At 41.9% G+C, this 20,928-nt stretch overlaps 1 protein-coding gene across 1 annotated transcript in view; it reads left to right on the top strand.

Annotated features, from left to right (window-relative positions):
• The window catches only part of GPR158 (G protein-coupled receptor 158), a gene marked incomplete at its 5' end in the record, with an annotated part of 208,907 nt that overhangs the window by 177,064 nt on the left and 10,915 nt on the right, over positions 1 to 20,928 (top strand). Inside the window, one exon of the mRNA XM_082499677.1 lies at positions 8,737 to 8,975. Within this exon, the coding sequence (XP_082355803.1) occupies positions 8,737 to 8,975 (239 nt within the window). The remainder of the gene's footprint in view (positions 1 to 8,736; positions 8,976 to 20,928) is intronic.

Here is a 20,928-nt window from a genome sequence, read left to right as displayed (position 1 = left end):
AAAGCAGCTAATAAGTCAAAAGAGATCACATAAAAGCACATTTCATTTATGGTGCTTTAGTATAGAAACTCACTATGTAATTAGAAATAAAATATCAGTAAATTGATGTGGTCTTTTTATTGAAATCTTTTTTTATCTTGTTCAATCCACAACGTAGCACACATGAACTAACTGTTAAAATATCATATTAACCACCTGTGTAATGCGATGCAAAGGAGAAAACAATGAAGCATCCATCTGAACATTTAGACAAGTAGCTGTGAAATTATGGTTATGTTGTTTTTCTTCAGTTGTTGACTACTATTTAGTGCTTTTATTAAAAAGCAAAGTATAATAATCTGTAAATATGCTATGGATATATTGTTCAGTCCTCACAATAAAAAACTGCTAGCAGAGTGAACTGTAATTCACTAAAGTTCACTAAATTTTTGTTCGCTGCTTTTTGCATTGTTCTTGTATAGTACCTCAATAAATTAATGTAATAAATTTGTAACAGTGGTGAAACATGTAGTGCAGCTGTTACTAGTTGCAAAATCTTACGCTCCTGTTGAAAATCTCTTATGTATGTTTTTTCTTAAAGCTGCCACTTTTCAAATGATGCAAGTGGATCAGAATATCTACTGTCTTTAGCTTAAAAGGAAGGCAATATTTTGTTCCTGTGGCCACATTAAACATGCTGAAAAAGTACCATCCTTTTTTAGATGGGGCTTGTCATTCTCTAATCAGGAGTGCAATGCTTGCCAGTGAACTAAGAAGGAGTAGAAAGGAAAGAAAATCTTTCTGGATCAAGACATATAACCACCCCCAAGTTTACTTTGGCCTGGTTTGGGGCTTTATCTGAGGCAAGACTTTTCCTATCTGGAGAGTGACTATTTTAAGAATAAAAATGTAAGCTTTGGCAGAAGGTTTTGACTAGCTGCCTTATTGCTGATTACTAGAAAATGCCTCTGACATTCAAAAAGGTTGTTGAAATTGTCCATGAATGTTTTCAGCAGGAGAGGATGCTTGTGTGGAGTAGCACTTCAAGGAGGGGAACTTGTGTCATCCCGGCTGGTTTTACTCATCAGCCTTTGTTAAATGAAACTCTCTGAGTCAAGATTGGGAGGGGAGTTGGCTTTTGTACGTTCAACTCCACAGCACTTTGTGAAGCCAGTTTTGTAATGAAAGCCTTGAAAATATTCTTGACCTGTTGTAGGAAAGGATTACTGGGAGGTAGTTCTTGCATCTGTTTTCACAGTGTAAGCTTCCTGCTAAATAGTGACCTTGAGATATTTGTACTGCCTGTTCTGAAAGCCCTTGTTAAGGGTAAAGAACTGAATGGCTTTAGATTTACAAATAGATAATAATCACCCAATGATTTTTAAGAAGCAAATAATTAGCTTAGCCAAAGCTTGTATAGGCTGAAGGATTTATAATCTTCAGTCTAAACTACTAGCGGCAGGAGTCTTAAGAATCTATGAATTGAGGTTTCTGCCACAAAACGACCTCAAATTTGAGTGAAGAAAAGAGCTCAACAAGATTGGTTTGCTTGTGGAGAAAAATGTCTGAGGAGCTGACCTAATTTTTACCAAGTGAGGGATGCAGTTATTTAAACATATCTATCAGGAGGAAATTATTGAAATGGCTATGTTAACCATTCAGTAGCAAACTCAGAAAGAGATGGCATTGTGCCTATCCCAAGGACCCAGGATTTTCAGAATTTTAGGAATCTCACACAGGGTTCTGCGGTCATGAGCTCTTGATTTTGGTGCCACTGAAGCAACCGTGTGATGTAACCTTAAACCCGAATAGTTGACAAACAGGACACATGTCACTGCTAGTTGTCTGAGGACAGATTCATGGGCTTTTTATTTAATGGTTTACATAGTCATGGCATGCTCTGTAAGAGCTCTGCCTGGTCAGAGAGTCAGATGTTTCACTGACACTCTGTAGTTCTGCTAATCTCAGCAGGATTCATGGGGGTATTAGAGCAGTAAGTAGTTTATTACAGGAGATAATTAGCACAAAGCAGATGAGGATTTCATAAATAAGGAGAGTTGGTCTGCATCACTGAAACCTAGTTATGTGACATGGGAAGTCCCCTTGTTAAAACCCCTTCTTACCTCTCAGCTCCCCGGTGCTTGGTACATCCATCAGCACACACCCAGGACGGGCAAATCCAGCCATTTCTGATGAGCCTTTCCTGGATGATATGGTGATATGAACAAAAGCACTTTAAAAAGCAACACACGCACATGCAGTTTCAGTGTCTCCTGCAATGGGATCTAGCAGGCAGCCAGAACAGACGCGGGCAGCAGGGCAGTGAGCTGGGGAGCGAGGAGGCACTGGGGAAAAGCAAACCACAGCTGATCTGTCAAAAGACTCCAGCTACCGCTCTTGAAATCAGCGGCAGGTGGAGAAAGCTTTCTGATCTATTGTCCACCAGGAAATTGAGCTTTCCTCAGGTGGGAATTTAGACTTGCAGGTGAAAGGAGAAAATAAAGCATATGTATAGCATGAAAAATGTCAGAATCTAGGCTACATTTAAAGAAATAACAAATCATTTTGTTTGCTCATTCCAGGCTTACCTACATATTGACAGACAAAAGCCACTTCAAATCAATACATTTTCATCAAAGCAAGTCCTATTTGTAGACTCTTTCCATGTTATTAAATATGCATGATACTGAGAGTCCAGTGCTGCTTACATGGGAATAAGTGAGTGATTCTGATTGCGGTGGGAGACCTATTGGACTCCTGTTGCCTCCCAGTACCTGGAGCCTTCCCTTGTGATTTCCCACCCACCTTCCTCAGTCTGCTCAAACTCTTGGAACTTATGGCAGCACAGTTTATCTCCTATACACTGATCCAGAAGGGGAACTTTCATAGAAGCACTGTAGAATTACATTTAGACATGTAGTTTTAAAGCTGATCTGGGAAACTACTGTATGGACTAGGTTAGCATTAAGCCATGACCCACGTGTCTTTTCTTACTAATGGTGGTTTTTACCAGGCACTGAGATAAAATACATTTTTAAACTCCTCTTCACAGGTTGCTTTTCTAGCCATACATCTGATAAATTTGTATTACATTAATTTTCTGCAATAGGAAATCCCTTTAAAACTCTAGGGAAGATATCAAGGAAACTGTACTTTCAAAATCACATTTTTGAAAGTAAATACAATTATTTTTAAGGAAAAATGACAGCACTGTTTCCCTGATCACTCAGTACACAAGATTATCTGATCAGTAATTTGTTAATGTGCCATCAGGATATCCTCAGATATGAATATTGCCATTTATTAACCACAGACCTTTAGGTGAGGATTTGAAGATAGACATACTTCCAGCACAGAGGAAACAATCCTGAAGAACAATCTTCCTCCCCCTGTTTCCAGTACCATTGGTACCTGGGCTTTAGCTTGCAACTATCTAGGAAGCTTGTGATGCTATTAGTTGTCTCACTCCACAGACTAGCCTTCAGCTAGCTTGTGCTCTGTTACCAGTGACAAAATCCAGTGCATTTGAGTTACTCAATTCTTCTAAGAATTTGTTGCTTTTCATAGCAGTGATCTTCTTGATAGTGTATTTGCTATTACAAAATTCTTTCCTGAAATGGAAAATGTGGAAGATACTGTATTACCCGATTTATTGCAGGTGTGGTGTGAAGTTGAGATATTTTGATGGTTATCAGTGATATGTGGCTACGTTTGCTGGCTACACATAGGATGTGGACTCTCAGAAGTATTCATACACCCCAGTTAATTGCCAGAACTTATTTTTCTGGTCGTTGTACCTTTTCAATGAACAAGACATGATGCGTATGATGCAGGTCTCACCACGTCACTGTCATGCTGTTGACATGGCACGGCTCTCAGCCCAGGTTTGCTCCAGTTCGAGATGATCAGACTCAATAAAGCAAAAGATCATCCTGATTTCAGTGAGGATATTCTTCAGTGCTGGACTTCACATCTCTTCTATGCTGAGGTCTTGAAAAATCACTGAGGAAATAGGCAATGACTGATTTGGGGACTTCGAGCTGGAATGGGGTTTAGAAAGCTGTTCATTTCTCTTCCTCCTTTCCAGCTGAGAGCCAGTAACTAGTGGTATGAGTGCATCTAAATATGATTTGTGAGGTCTTGGGCCTTAAGTGTTGATGTTCTTTCTTTGGTTCTCTTTCCTGATGTGGAAATGAAACCTGCACTCAGTGTTTGTGGTTTTGTGCGTGTTACCTGTGTGCCAAGTGTGAAATGTAGACTCTATTTTGTATTGACATGGTGCCATACATGTACCATCAATACCTCTCCACTGTTTTCAGGAGAATCATATCAGTTTACAAACTAGTGGTATGTTCACTGTTACTCCAGAAAAAGCAGATAAAGTATAATCCCTGCGCCATAGGAGAGCAATATACTTCATAAGAGCTTGACCTCTTATCTTTCTGATGGAGCTTTCATATCACAATAAAAATCATCAGTCTGGAACAGAACAGTTTGACAGGATGACTCAGTAGAGCCACAAAATGACAGATGCTAGAAATAAAAAATAAACAAACCATGCCAGGTCATTGCTGTCAAAGCAAGATCCTTCACCTGTTATTCCTGCCACTTATGCAGTCAGCTAATGGTTTGGGGGCCATGTTTTTCTGCTCACAGGACAGGTTATTGACATGACATGAAAATTCAATAAGGTTTTATTTATTTTCTAATATTACACATTACATCTCAGGCAGTAACTTCTGTAGCAGCAGCCATGTGCTTTGCTTGCTGTATCCAAGCTGGTGATCCCAGCCAGTCCTGTGAACCAGCACACTCTGTCCCTCTGCTTCAGATCCGCTTGTGGCATCGCTTCTCCTCCTGGCTGCTGGGCTTGCCTTGCCTCTCAGCATTTGCAACCAAGCCCTCCTCTTGCCCATTTATATGGAGCCAAGCCCCCCCAAAAAACCCTTAGACCATATGGCTTAATTCTATCCAGACATGACGGTGCAGTCAGCAGAGTTGGGATTTACCTGCAGTGGTCTCCAGGCAGTTGATTCAGCCTGAACTGTGCCTTCTGTTTACTCTGTTTATAGCTATTGCATATCAGCTTTGGTGCTGCCTGTAGCTGCGTGTAGGTCAAAGTTTTGCTTAAAGGCAGCTGTGTCTTCCAGAAAAGCAGGTAGAACACGTTGCAGTTTTCTGTATGATCTGCCTGTAAACAGAGCTGATGACATGTCACTGAAAATGATGGTTTGATTATACAACAGCAGTACATAAAAGTGGATTGCATATGCTGAACGGTTTTAGCTGGGAGAAGAGCTAGAAGATGCTGAGGAAGGTGGTTAGGTTTCCTCTTCTGCCTTAGACCTGAGGCCATACTCAAACAGTGCCCTAAGCTTCTACCAGGGCACTGCCTGGTGCTACCAGGCACTTTGGGGGTAGACAGGACAGGAGGAGGAGTCTTCCCAGTTGACATTGCCTTACTTGATACTCATAATTAAACACTGGGATTTGAATCCAGGATTTGAATCAGGGATTTGAATCCAGGGCTATATCTATATTCATAAATTAAGTAGCATCAGGGAACATTCCTGGGCCCTGGAACTCCGTCCTGTGTCCTGCTGAATTGTTTCAGTGGTCCCGGGCCTGCCTTTGGCCCATGCTGACATGACTGCTCCCCAGCCGTTTCCTGGTGTGGTTCAGGAGTTGGCACAGGCCGTTGCAGGGGGCAGTTTTCATGCAGCCCCCCTGTGTTGGAGGGTATAGTATGGATGCCGGCTGTTCTGCGCCAGTTGGCATCAGTGCCAGGGACGACCCTGGGCATATTTAATTTCCTAGTATAGCTGCAGCCCACCAGCTCCACTTCTCACCTCCCTGTGAGAAACCTCTCTCATTTGTTCAATAGGTATTTCAAGCCAATATATAGATACAGAACAGTGCGAAAAAGGGGGACTGAGCATTGTCTACCCAGAAGTCAGGGCAGGGATTTGAATCAAGAACTCCCCAATTTTCTGATGGAGGATACCAGACATTAGACAATACATGTTAGCTGAGGCAATTTGGTCTCATATTGCAGCAACTCATATGCTGAACTTTGATAGTGTGTGAGTCAGAGGTACAGAAGGGAGAATGACCCTCCAGCCTGGTGAGTAGTCATGCTCTTGGGAGGGGTAACTCCTGGGCACTTGTCTTTGCTTTGATTCATGTTCAATAATAGATAGGATCTATTTGCCACAAGAAGATGAGAGAATAGCAACTCTGTTGCTCATGTTCTGGTTGAGTAGTGCAGCATCCTCGGGAAAGGCGATTTTCTAGAAATCAAACCCACCTTTCCTTACAACTTCTCAGAAAAAGAATTTTTGGAAAAAAAAGTGTAAAGGTTGGGTTACATGGAGGCCTAAATGTCCAAGGTAGAAATGGTGGTGGTGGACACTTATTTTTTGTGAAAAAGATGAGCAAAGAGGTATGTGGTTTGATCCATATTGGAGGGGTTTTGATTGCTGTACTGCAAAATGTTACTTATTTCGCTGTGCTTAGATCAGTTATGTAACAACAGCCCACCCCTCTCCCATCGAAACCTGTCTCACAGTCAGTAGTTTATGAGTTAGTACTGGATAAAATGTAATGGGTCCTGCCTTGTTACGTCCACAAGGCTTGCATGTTGGCTTTCAGTAGAATCACCAAGAATTGACTTTGGGGAGCCAAAATACAAATAAAAAAAAAGTTTCTAGTAGTTCTCAGCTGTTTTGTATGTTTTCTGTAATTCTTAAACCTTCATAAACATGTATGACGAGATTTTTCTCAAATGGCAAACTATAGCTGTGAAAAGATGTTGTTTTCCAGTTCACTACAAGAAGAATACCTTTTCCGTCCCTTCAAGAAGCTAAGCATTGATTGGCATTCACAACAGGGAGGATGAAACCCTTCACTTACTGTTTCTTAGTGTTCTAAAAGCGAGGATTTACCAGTGCTGCCCTGGAACAGTAGTGCCAGGGCTGAGCAACGTGGAGGAAAGTTGCCTGCCTTGCCTCTGTGGAGTTGTCTGTCTATCCTGCCTGAAGTCTTTGGGAAGCTGCTTCCAACATAAAACACTTAGCGTCGGTAAAGGGAGCGGAACATCTATCAAACATGGAAAGATCAAAAACTGTGACTCCCTGCGGAGTAACTGTTGGGAGGGAAACAGCTGAATAATGTTGAACATATTCAGATCTCTGACTTCACCTAATGCACACTGTGAAGGCTGTGTTTGTAGTCAAACGATGATTCATTTTTATGGATGTGGAAAAGCTTTTGTGCTTCTGTCTTAAATGACACTGCTCTATTATTTGTTTGAGAGGCAAGGCCCATTGCTTCTGCCTTCTCTTAGACAAATATAAGCATAAATATTAATCTGGCGTTTTGGGGGGGGGTTGGGGGTTGTTTGTTTGTTTGTTTGTTTGTTTCTGAAAAGGCAGGCCTGGCTGTGGAATGGCTTGGGAGGTGACTTGGTGCTTGGTACACTGAAAAGACTTGAGAGTTGACAAGGCATTTAAAAACTCGACTTTCTGAAAAAGTTCAAGTTTCCTAAACCTCAGTGATAATTTGTCCCTTCATGGACATCAAGAGTATTCACTGGACATGCCTGTGCTCGGGAATCAGGAACCACCGTGGTTCTGAGGACAAAATCACTGAAACAGCTCACCTCTTTACTTTGAAAGGCTCCTCACCCAAATCTCTAAAAGAAGCCTTTAAACCTCAACCCATCCACTTCTAAAGGTTTGGGTACATGAGAACTTCTGTGCCAGCCTTTCCTCACTGCCCAGGCTGCGTAGCTTGGTAGGGTCAAGGCAGGAGCACTGCAATGGCAGCAGCAGCTCCTGCAGCCTCCTTTTCTCATAGGAAAACACCAGGAGAAGGTCAGATGCTTCTGTCAGATCCCACACAGCAGGCAACACAAAGAGATATTCTGTGCTGTGCGAAACATCAAACTACTCCCTCTTCCTGAGCCGATTGCCTCAAATCTTGGTTGCTCCCAGCAGAACCTTTTTCTGCTTTAGCAGATGGTGATGGGTAGAAAATGCCAGTGATATTTCCTTGAATAGTTCTTGGCGGGGGGAAACCTATCCAAATAGTAAGTGCAAATATTTTTAAAGTGAGTGCTACATGTTCAATGGCTGTTACGTGGTATATGTGCCTAACATATCATGTGGCTTTTCTTATGATGGTTCTGTCCCAGCTCAAAAAACATTTTGCCTCTAAACAAGTCAAAAACCTCTTAATGAGCAAAATGCCTTCCACAGTTATCTCTATGAGGAGTAGAATATTGCCTCAGCAGCACCAAACTCCATGGGAAAAACATCCAAGAAGTTCTATTTTTTTCTACGGAAATAGTATGATTGGGGATGAGCAGACAGGCAGCATCAAAACCAAATGAAATCTCACACACGTGGTTGCTCTTTTATGGAAATGACCTTCCCTTTTCCAAAGACGGAGGTCTTCCACAGGGAGCTGGAAGGTACAAAACAGCTTGACAACACAGCATGTGAATGCATATCTGTAACATAAACATAGCTAATATTTTCCATTATTGCTGTGTAGCAGTCTCTGGGCAGCAATCAGTTCCATTTAAATATGATGAATATGAAAGTAATAATGTTTCAAATTTCACTCTTGTACATACTGTCAGGGGAAAGACTGTTGGGTTTTTTTTCAATAATCTGATAGTGAAATAAAATGAAAGTCTAATTCCTGCAACACAGCTAGTGCTCTTTTTAATTCCGCACTGTCTGAATTTTTCAGGGTTTTGAAGGTGTTCCTGTCCCGAACTGCTCAGCGTATTCCATACATGACAGGTGGGCGAGTGATGAGGATGCTGGCTGTTATTCTCCTGGTAGTCTTTTGGTTTCTCGTTGGCTGGACTTCTGCAATAACCCAAAATCTGGAGAGAAACATTCCACTCATTGGCCAAGGGCAAACATCTGACCACCTGATCTTCAATATGTGCCTCATAGACCGCTGGGATTACATGATGGCTGTTGGTATGTTCATTTTCTATCTTATCTTTTAATTTATAAAAAAAACCAATCTTGGTTGACTTTTTATTTTTATTCTTTTAGAATATCTTAAAGTTTTGTCAGACTGCACAACATCACTTGAAAAGCTTCTAGGGGAATGAAATACTGGCATATATGTTTCTTAAATGGGCTGAGAAGTAAAACGTAACTAAAATATACTGAGACTTTTATGACTTTCAAAGGTTTGTAACTCGGATTGTAGTAGCAAAGTGATAGGTGCTCAAGAAATTTCATCTTTGAAGGCAGAAGATACCTTGCTCTTCTACACTATTAAAGTGAGAAATTGTGGCTAGAATAACAGAAGCTTTTTGCTTCTGCACCACAGAACTGGGGAGAGCGCTTGTGTGTGAGGAGGGAAAGAACTTGCAAGACCACTCTTTGTTAACCTCACAGAAATTAATATCAAAGTAATTGGAACAGGAAATACACATCAAACATCCCAACTTAATGTATTTGTCAGGTGTGCTCTCAATGCATGGGATAGGCAGGAGATAAAATATGACACCCGCAGAACTCATACCAATGAGAAAAATTACACGTTTTTGTTTCCTTAATTTTATAACAAGCAGTGGAATCCCCATGCCAGGGTTCAGTTACACAGTATAATGCGCTTCCTCCTGATGGCCGGACAGCTTCGGTGCTTCTGCACCTAAAGCTGTTGTTTCTAGTACAGCCCAGGTGTGTCAGCCACTATCTCAAATCATAGAATCATAGAATGGTTTAGGTTGGAAAGGACCTTGAAGACCATTGAGTTCCAATCCCCCTGCCATGGTCAGGGACACCTCCCACTAGACAAGGTTACTCAAAGCCCCACCCAGCCTGGCCTTGAACACCTCCAGGCATGGGGCCTCAACAACCTCTCTGGGCAACCTGTTCCAGTGCCTTACCACCCTCAAAGTGAAAAACATCTTCCTAATGTTTAATCTGAACCTGCCCTCTTCCAGTTTAAAGCCATTCCCCCTCATCCTGTCGCTACATGCCCTGGTAAAAAGTCCTTCCCCAGCTCTCCTGTAAGCCCCCTTTAGGTACTGGAAGGCCGCAATAAAATCTCCCCAGAGCCTTCTCTTCTCCAGGCTGAACAACACCAACTCTTTCAGCCTATCCTCATAGGAGAGGTGCTCCAGCCCTCGGATCATCCTCATGGCTCTCCTCTGGACACGCTCCAACAGTTCCATGTCCTTCTTATGTTGGGGACTCCAGAGCTGGATGCAGTACTCCAGGTGGGGTCTCACGAGAGTGGACTAGAGGGGCAGAATCACCTCCTTTGACCTGCTGGCCACACTTCTGATGCAGCCCAGGATACGGTTGGCCTTCTGGGCTGTGATTGCACATTGCTGGCTTATGTTGAGCTTCTCATCAATCAGCACACCCAGGTCCTTCTCCTCAGGGCTGCTCTCCAGCCGTTTCCCGCCCAGCCTGTATTTGTGCTTGGGATTGCCCCGACCCAGATGTAGGACCTTGGACTTGGCCTTGTTGAACTTCATGAGGTTGGCTTGGGCCCACCTCTGCAGCCTTTCCAGGTCCCTCTGGATGGCATCCCTCCCCTCCAGCGTGTCTACCTCGCCAAACAGCTTGGTATCATCAGTGTTTTGAAATCGGAAATAAATTCTTACCTTTCTGCCCTTTTCCTGCTTCCCCCACGGACATCCCACTGACATAGCTCCGCTGCTGAGGATTAGAGAGAGGTAATGGTGGCTTCTCCACATGAGAGTGCAGACGAGATGGATAGAAGCAGCCTGAGGGTATGAGGAGTGTTTTCTCTGAGAGTGGCATACAGAAAGCCAGCACATGATAATGCACAGCAGTTTTAAAGGGCAAACCACTGCTGCCAGCTTCACCAAGGACTTGCGGTGACTCTAAGCTGCCCCTGTGTGCTGCTCCTCTCTCCTTCGGGTCAGATCTCAGAGACAGTCAGGCACACTGGTACCTCAAGTGTCAATGTGCTCACTGGTAAACCACACAGGGAGGAGGATAAAGGAGTATGTTTTGAAATGTGTCTCCATTTGAGCCCTTTTGGAGGGCTGTACTGATAAAACATAACTATACTTTGCAGTAATTAAATAGTACTATTGCCAGGGATGTTGCAAAATTAATAACAAAAGAGAATTAAATGTGGAACACGATGATGTCATCTGCACTAATCCATTTTGCATCAAAATTTTACTGCATTTCACAGCCAGTAATACAGTGTAGTTTTATTTGATAGTCGTGGTTGTTGCATAATGGCAAACAAATACTTTATAGCTATGGTAGTGAAGTGATTAACAACTCAGATCTTAATACTTAATTATGATCGGTAGTCCCTTTTGGTAGGAAATTACATAAGTTTCTGTCTGCTTAGGGTTGGAAAAATCAAGGATCATTTTTTAAGGTATATTTACATTTAGAGAGGTTTAAAATGTTTTTCAAAATACATTCAAGGGAAGTAGAGGCAAAGCCAGCTCTCAAGCCTGAACAAAATTGGGCAGAATTTCTTGTGTTCTGTCATTTTGCCTTATTAACCAGTTATGTCTGTGCTAGTCTTTAGTAAACTACACAACCACATCAGGGTTACCAGATGTACGCCTACAAGTCTGTACTAACATGTGTTTGTCTGTATATATACTTATATATGTGCGTGTGTGTATATGCACTTCAAGATTTTTATTGTTAATAGCAGTCTGAAAAGCTTAACAGCTAGTAGGAACTAGTTCCAAAATTAGATACTTCGTCTCAGAGATATGTCAGGAGAAATACCCATCAGGCAGACCCCTTTTTATTCCTGTAATTGACTGGGAGCAGCCTTTCAAAAAATCCTGTGTGATAAATTAATTGATAGATTATATTTGATTTAAAAAGCTAAAACAAAAATGCTGGATGATAATTTATCAAAGGCTTGTTATTTCATTTAATTTAGTCAGGCACAGTATTTTATATAAAACAAGTGAGTGTTATGGAATATATTCCGTCACCTGTAGCCCTTGCTGGAATACCTCCCTGTTTCACTGGGCTGTCAACGCTTTACTGAAATGTGGAGAGGGAATTTTCAAGGTCGCAGATTAGTGAAGTGAGAATTAACAAGGCTCTGTTAGAAAGTCATAATGAGATGAATCCTTTATGCTACCAGAGATTATTGGAGTTAGGATTTATGAAGCATTTTCCATACTAATCATGCTACTTAGGCTCTATCTCCGGAGACTTTTATTGCAGTGAATGTTTTATATTTACATTTCCATTAAGTTTAAGAGGATGCTCTCTGTGAGACAAGTAGGGACTTAGACACAAAGGTTGTCACCATTTCTAGCATTGCCTCTGTGATATGTTGATGAGAAAAATTAGCATTCCGTAAATCTTTTTTTATCTACATAATGTAATGTTGTAAGTGAGTATGCGTTTTCCTTGAGGTTGGATACTCGTGGGTAGCTTATTTGTCACTTGCCTAGATTCTTCTATTTCCTTTCTGTTCATTTCTCCATCACTTTCAAGGTTGGGGCATCTGTCTCATTGACAAGCCATAGCATGGTTGACGATCTGAGATTTTAGAGAAGGACCTGAGGGCTTGAAAGCCACAAAGCCTTTTTCCTATGGCCTGAGTATATTCTATACCTCTACCTGTCACAGCCAGATGCCAAGTTAGAAAAAAACCCAAGCAATAAACTTTTGGTACCTAAGGGCTCACAGTGACACAAATCAAACTATTATTCTTTATCCTGAGGGAAAAAATCCTGTAAGTGAAAGAGATATCAGCACACGATTAAAAAGAACTTCCCACAAACTGGAAAAAAAGCGCAAAATAGTAAGTTTAATGAACAAAGCCCCAGGCAGGAGAGAAAGGCGGGCAGAGAGATAAACATGCATGCACCAACACAAATAAAAAGCAGAGGTGATATCTTGGCATGTGGATGTTCCTGGCTTCAGCAGGGCCAGAGTTCCACCCAGTGTGGATAGGATTTGAACTGTATTTTTTAAAAATCCCCCCCATGTATTCTGTGTGTGTTTTTCAGTGGTTTTGTTTTGTTTTTTGTTTTTTTTTTAAACCAGAAATGAATGGCAGGTATTAACCGAGTGCAGGGAGGTATTTTTCCCCAGCACCTGGTTGATTCCCGCTGTGCTGCTCCGGCACAGCTGGCCTGAGCTGCTGCCATAGCCCACGGGTCGGTGGGTCATGCCCTGGGTCCTGGGCATCAAGAGGATTTCAAACACGAGGCCGTGTCGTGATTACTACGTGCCCTCAGCCAAGAAAAGAAAGAAAGAAAGTATTTCAGGCTGTTCCCAAAAGACCTCCCTCCCACTGTTCATTTGTTGCTATTTAACCTATATAATCTTTGCATCTAAAGAGAGTATGAGTTGCCAGGACAGGCTCTGACAGATTGGGCATTAAGACTGCCTGTACAGTTTTGAGCTAGGGCATTGTAATACAGCCTTATGAGACCCTTTATTAAATTTTCTACAGGCCCTCTGCTGCGTTCAGCGAATGAGTGATTATTATTTCTTTTTGTTATCCCCATTTGATGTGGCCCTATGCCATATTCGGGGTGTGTTGTTCAGAGCCTGCCATGAATAAAGAGCTGTTCATTTCCAAATGGGTGTTTTTAAGCTGTGTTCTCCTTACCATCCATGTACAAAGATTAGAGCCAAAATTGTCAACAGTAGCTATCCATTTTGAGTGTCTGTCTTGAGACATCTAGGGACTGCTTTTTCAGAGTACTGTTTATAGCCTCCTCTACGTGGAAAGCACAACCAGGAAGTACTTGTCAGAATTCAGCACTGATTAAGATCTGGCTTCAGTTCTCACATTAGATACTCAGAAAATGTATCATGTAAAAATAGTGATCACTTGTGAAAGTGATAAGACCAGGGCTGTATAAATGATTGCAGCAGAAATGGGAAAAGAATCCTGTTTTACAAAGGAGCCTTCAGCTCTGTCTCTTTCCTGCTTGTAATCCACTCTTGCCACCATGTACACCTCTTTCACAACCTGCATCACCAAAACAGTGCGGAGTTTATGTTCCTCGTCTCTAGGATATGGTAAATCTGGATAAGGTATGGGGAAGAACAACAAACATGATGAGTAGTGTGGAGTGTCTCTATGACAAGAGACTAAATCAAGTGGGACAATTCACTCATCTCAGATTAACTGTTTATCCCAATTTAATTTAAAATAAAACATGCTCAATGATGATGGAGAATGGAGCTTTTTAAAAAAATGGATTTTATTTTTTATAACGATGACCAGCCAACATTTTTCTGTTTTCCTTTCTCAAAAATAGCTGGAATGGGTTGAGCAATTTGGGTTGCATTACCCCCTGCAGTAATGTTGCTTTTTCTTGGTATCTGCTACATCACAGGTGAAATCCCATAGCCTTTATTTAGGCACCATTTCTACGAAGTAAGAAGGCTAAGGAAACCACGTTTGGGTTACTTTAGCTGCATGTTTATATATTAGTAAATGCCATGTTCAGATTCTTCTGCAAGCCACCTGCGGGAGGTGGTGGCTTTGGGATGGGCTGGAAGATGCTCTGACTTATCTTGGCTTTGTACCACCCTTTTTTGAATCCACTTCTTGTACTGCCCACGTCTTTCCAGCCCTTCAAGTGCTTTGGATACCATTGGCAGTTGCTTGCATCCTCTTTAAAGATGTGAGAGAAGAGGTTCCACACTCAGCTTGCTGTCAGTTGCTGGTGGTAGATCTTCCTGGTTCTCTTCTGCCCCTTTCATCCACACAAGTGAAGAGGATGATGGGGCACACAGAGACAGAAGAGTGGCCAGCTGGCTTTAATAACAGCAGTGGGCTATGGAAGGAATGAGGTGGGACAGCACATCTGTGTAGAGGATGGAATGAAATGCATGAGTATAAGGGCTAAGAGAAGTGCAGAAATGAGGAGAGTTCCTGGATACTGTAGACCTGGGCGCCGGCATATGTTTGGTGCAGTGAGACTGCTAGGCACGTTGCTGACACTCAAGTCAGTGGATATGTCTCCACTGCCAGCAAAAGGCATCTCTAGGTTACCCTCAAGTCATGGGGCCGGTAGACCATGGGTCAGCACATCCTTTGCGCTACTTCAAGTGGACCTGCAAGGCAGACTTGTGGCTGTGTGTGGGACAGAGCATGCTGTGCCCCCCACCAGCCCATGGACCCCTGCTCTTCTTTCAGCCTTGAAAAGCCACAGGCCTTGAGAATTCTGGTAGAAAAAAAAAGTCAGGGTTTGGCACCATTAGTTCTTACTCCACACTTAGGTCTTTGTATTGCTGTGTCTAGCTAATTAAAATGATGCTGAGATATGTTGAGAGAGACCGATAAACATCTAGTAATTTATAATTTGCTAGGAATAACTCAAAACTAAAGACTTATACATGTAATCACAGTTCATTGAAATATATGAAAATCCTTTCAGTTGAAAAAAAAAAACGTCTGCAGTGACATGGTGCAACTCTCCAGGTGGGAGATTGGACGCAGTGAGGCAGAAAGAGACTGCACTGGCTGACAACACAGGAGCAATTGAGGACACAATTTTTTTCCTATTTTAAAATGGTGCATGCTCAGCACCAGCCAGCACCCTGAGTGAATGAACGGATGGCAGAGCTGTGCTTCCAGATCCATAGCTCACTTGATTTCAGTAGAGGGGATTTAAAATGTAGACATTAGTCTGATGAAATGAAGTGTGACAGAGAAGTAGATGAGTTGGTTTAGTTGTGTTGTGGATGCAGTAGGTGTTGTAATCAATAATTTGTGTCCAAAACCTGAGGAAAACATGGTGCAACTGTTGGAACAGTACTGTTTTGCCAACAGTGCAAAGTTCAGAATACCAAATGAACTTAGTCAAGTCACAGGTGTAATGGGCTGGCCTTTAACATCTTTGTTGGAGACATGGATGTTGGGATGGAGTTCACCCTCAGCAAGTTTGCCAACAACACCAAGCTGTGTGGAGCGGTCGACACGTTGGAGGGGAGGGATGCCACCCAGAGGGACCTGGACAGGCTCAAGAGGTGCGCCCAAACCGACCTCATGAAGTTCAACAAGGCCAAGTCCAAGGTCCTACATCTGGGTCGGGGCAATCCCAAGCACAAATACAGGCTGGGTGGGAAATGGCTGGAGAGCAGCCCTGAGGAGAAGGACCTGGGTGTGCTGATTGATGAGAAGCTCAGCATGAGCCAGCAATGTGCAATCACAGCCCAGAAGGCCAACCACATCCTGGGCTGCATCAAAAGCAGTGTGGACAGCAGGTCGAGGGAGGTAATTCTGCCCCTCTACTCCGCTCTCGTGAGACCCCACCTGGAGTACTGCATCCAGCTCTGGAGTCCCCAACATAAGAAGGACATGGAACTGTTGGAGCGTGTCCAGAGGAGAGCCATGAAGATGCTCAGAGGGCTGGAGCACCTCTCCAGTGAAGAGAGTTGGTGTTGTTCAGCCTGGAGAAGAGGAGGCTCCAGGGAGACCTTATAGCTGCCTTCCAGTATCTGAAGGGGACCTACGAGAAGGCTGGAGAGGGACTTTTTACAAGGGCATGTAGTGATAGGACGAGGGGGAATGGCTTTAAACTGGAAGAGAGTAGATTTAGAGTAGATACTAGGAAAAAAAATTTCCCTATTAGGTGGTGAGGCACTGGAACAGGTTGCTCAGGGAACTTGTGGAGGCCCCATCCCTGGAAGTGTTTAAGGCCGAGTTGGATGAGGCTTTGAGCAACTTGGTCTAGCAGAAGGTGTCCCTGGCCATGGCAAGGGCGGGGGAACTAGAGGATCTTTAAGGTCCCTTCCAATCTAAACCATTTTATGATTCTATGGTTAGTGTACGGAAAGGACAGAGAGCATGTCACCATCTCTGTAGAGCAGTGGCCTGTTCTTGGCCTACAACAGTTCTTTGCAGAATGTTGTAAATGAATGTGGTCAGACACAGAACATGATACAGAGTCATGAAAATGGACCTTAATCCTTCAGGGGTGTCTTCTTTTTGCAGGTGGCTTTTAGACAGCAGAGTGCAGACAAGCATGGGGTTGGGCATCCTGGCTCCAGGGAGCTCCTTTCAGCAGCTCTAGCCCACCGAGAGGCTGGCCTGAAGAAATGCAAGAGAAAGTCATTTCTGGCAGGGTAGGAGGACTGCGAAGCAACCAGGACAGCCTGAAATAACTCACTTTCCTTTCTCGACCATGCAGGAAGGAAACTCACAGTTTAGGATTTAAGCTGTTTACAAATATGGTTAAATTTATTTCCATTGTCATCTTGCAGTGACAGGGTGGCATTTGCCCTATTTTACACAGCCAGAGCTGAGGCAGAGTAAGATTAAGGTTATATGGTCCATTTAATCTGGGTGCCCATTTTGCAATGCCTTTGGCTCAGTTACAGACCTTAGTCAAATCTATATATAACATGTTATGTTATGATCTCACTGGCTACAAATACAGTCCTGTATGCTTAGTTCTGCTGCAAATTGCAGCAAAAATGCTTAAGTTGGCACCCAAATAGCAAGAGAAACGCTCTCTGTGATCATCTCTGCAAAGCTGGGCTCGTGTGGGGGCTTTTTGCATATGCATAGGAGCTTGAGGTGCAGACAAAGTTAGAACTCAGTTGTGTATGTGCACAAAGCTGCTATTTTCCCCTGCAGTCTTTTCTCTGTCACTAGACATCTAAATGTCATTTGCAACAAATTACAGAGCTTTCTTCATTATCCAACCTTGATTTATCTCTGGAATGCTGTCACATGCATTAAATGAGTCTGTTCTCTTAAGAAATTATATAATTAACTCAAGATTATATATGCAAAAGAGAGTAAGTTAAGGCTGCATGTGTGGTATTTTTATTTTAGTGCTGTCCAGTTCTTAGAGACAGCAAAGCTGTGGAAGTAAGGATGAAGTACTTTCCCAAGGCCTCTAAGAAGAGTATGTGTGTAAGCCATGTACAAAACTCCAGGTTCGTGTTTCTTGATTTTTCACGTTTCCTTATATGATCTTTGCTTTTCTGAATCTGTTTTTTCTTAACTCTCCTGAGGTCATGCCCTTACTGCTTTTACTCCATTTGTCATCTGTGGGTGTTCTCCTCCCGGACCCACTCAAGTGTAAGGAGGCTCTCAATGACTTTTCCAAATCTTCAAACAGAGGAAAGTGACTTTGATCACTGCTTTCAGTTCATCATATCTTGCTCCGCAGCACTGTGTAGTCAGGTGAAGTACAGACATCTGCAGAGCAGGCAATGACAGATGATATGGATTAACGCGGGAATTTCCTTGTGCTGAGGGCTGGACAGGTGGGAGTGGGTCAGTTTGCCGTGCTGTGGAAGGCACGACACAACTTGTCTTACGGACACTGAAAGAAAACAATGCAGAAGGCTGTCTCTGGACACGGCTTTGCCTTGTGCTGGCTTTAAATATGAAAGACTAATTTGCAACGCAGACAATGGCATGTTTAGCAAAACAGTAAATATATTAACCCAGATCTTCTGAGGAAGTTTGATTAGGTCGATAGTACCACCCCTGAGTCTGTCCTTCTCTATAGAGCAGATAAGTATCACATACCGTGAACATATCATTCTCCTTCATTATCAGAAGATGCAGAATATGAACAATGGCCTAAACAAATCCCAGGTGAGCAGACATGGCACACTCTTCGTTATAACAAGCCAGTGGCATTGGGCATGAGTCTGGTCCAGTGTATTGGATGGCCAAGCTAAGTGTTCCAAAATGCTCTGTTTTCTGAAAACATGATGGGCATTGCAAACAAAGGGAATAATCATGGCTTTTAAACACCAAAGGATATAACTAAGCAGGTTGATTAGATAGCGCAAAGACTGGATAAAATCCTGTGTGTATGAGAAATACATAATGACTAGCGAGAGAGGTATTTAAAGATTAATTCATTTGTGCACATGGCCACATTTTGTTTTCGTGTTTTACCTTCCATTCATATCTTCATCCGTTTATGCCTTTAAAGCAATTGTTCCTTTTCTTACTCTCTTATCTATCAGAGATTTGCACCCGAAATCTGAATGCCTGGTTTGGATTGTTATAGAGTAGCTACTGCAAGTTTTTCAGAGCTCTTTTACGCTTGATTTTTTTTTTTTTACTTCACATTTTCTGTCCAGAGCACTGTTGACAGCACTCTCTCCTAGGAATTTCCATCATTTCTTCAGAAGGGGGAAAGAAGGTATTTCATGTTCTTGTGCTTAATAAGTAAAATGGAATAATTTATAAGCCTTATGATAAATCATATTTAAAGGAACAAGATCACATGTTTTGAGCTTTGAGTTTGGTCTTGGCAGGTTTGCAATATGCAAAGACAGTCCTTTAGTGGTCAGGAAGTCACTCTTCTACACCAGGCTTTTAATGGAAAATTATTCAGCAAGCCAAACAGAAATTTCATATCACATCTCACCTCACAGATTCTAATCATTAAAGATATTTGGCGCAAAACAGTCACTAGTGTGCCATAGACAGAATTAATAAGACCTCAGAGATGAGTGGTACATTAGAACCTTGTTGCATGGTGAGCAGATGTGCTCTGTTATCTATCTGTTTATCTCTCTCTACTTGAAGTTAGTTATATCTGTGTTTTTCATCGGTGTAATAAATACGTTAATATGTCACCTTATTTTATATCGAGAAACAAAAAAGGCCATTTTGCCAAACAGCAAAGTTGTGTAACACTTTCAGATTTTTGTTAAAAATTGCACTAATAGTCCCTAGCTAATTATATTAACTTGATTTCGCCCCTCAAGCACAGCTTCTACATGATACATTTAAGTTGTGTAATTAGTGATTTAGATAATAAATTGGTTTTCTATCAGTCTGTTTTGTTTGTTATTGCTAATGAAATTATTGTAACGTTGGGCTTAGCAAGTAGAGGAACTCTGTTATTTTACCTCGTGTTTTAAAAGCTATTCCCTATTTGTGTTGCATTCCAGATGTCACACTAATTATTATCTGCGGACAGGAATGCCAGCTCTGCTCTAAATGTAAACCTTTTATAAAAGTACAAACTACTGTTATGCTCTAGTATATTAATACTTTGAAATCTCCTCTTGTTGTTGTAGGAGCTCCTTGTATCTATGATTGTGAAACTGAAAACTGTGAAATTTTCAAAATTAATCAGATCTGGAGATCAAATGTTACCTTTATTCCCACTTACCCCATCTCATTGAGATTGGTTTTTATTATGGAGGTGTGGCTTTTTCATTTTGTTTGCTCTCTGAGATACCCAAATCTGTATACAAACCCAAACCAACTCTTGTTAATCTTCAAAACTTAGAACAGGTTTTTTTTTCTTGTGAATATAAGCAAAACTTGGTCCACCGTGTTTAGTTTAAGTAGGAATACCTTCAGCACATGGAGTTTTATACAGGTATTTTGATCGCTTTACAAGCCAAACTTTTTCAAACTCTCAGCTTCTCTTTGCTTTTGTAACTGATCTTTTCAATCAGTAAGAGACTCGGGGCTCGTCTCACTTCAGTTAAGGAAGAGAAAGAAGAGGACCATGGGTAGTTTTGTGGAGTATACCTGTTATTTCTCAATTAGGTCATCTATTCAGCTCTGCTGCTTATGTTGGGGTTTTTATTGCGGGGGGACTTTGGATGAAAGGCAAAATGAGAGGAAATAGGCTCTCTGGCATGTTCTGGGGAATACCTGCTGAACCATATTAATAAGAAGTGTTTCCAGAGAACATAGGACAGTAAGATACAGTGATTTGGCTTTATCAACCTAATTATAACCATTTTCTCCTTTTCAATTTCTTCTAAATCAATATGGAGCAATTAAAGCAATAAATTTCAGTGCTTTGAAGAGCAGTACATTTCAGTGCCATGATTCTGCATATGCGGAGCAAGGGTACTTTAAAGAGAAAAACCAAAATTGCTAGCATTTGTAAAGGAGCCTTTAATCTTATTTAATTGAAGCAAAATTTGTATTCGACTTGCTCAGAGAAGATTTCAGTAGCCAGATGGTTTGGCAGGTCAT

The sequence above is a fragment of the Vanellus vanellus genome, assembly GCF_965231255.1.
Source record: "Vanellus vanellus genome assembly, chromosome: 2".
Taxonomy (NCBI): Eukaryota; Metazoa; Chordata; class Aves; order Charadriiformes; family Charadriidae; genus Vanellus; species Vanellus vanellus.
This window is presented reverse-complemented; position numbering and strand designations above follow the sequence as displayed.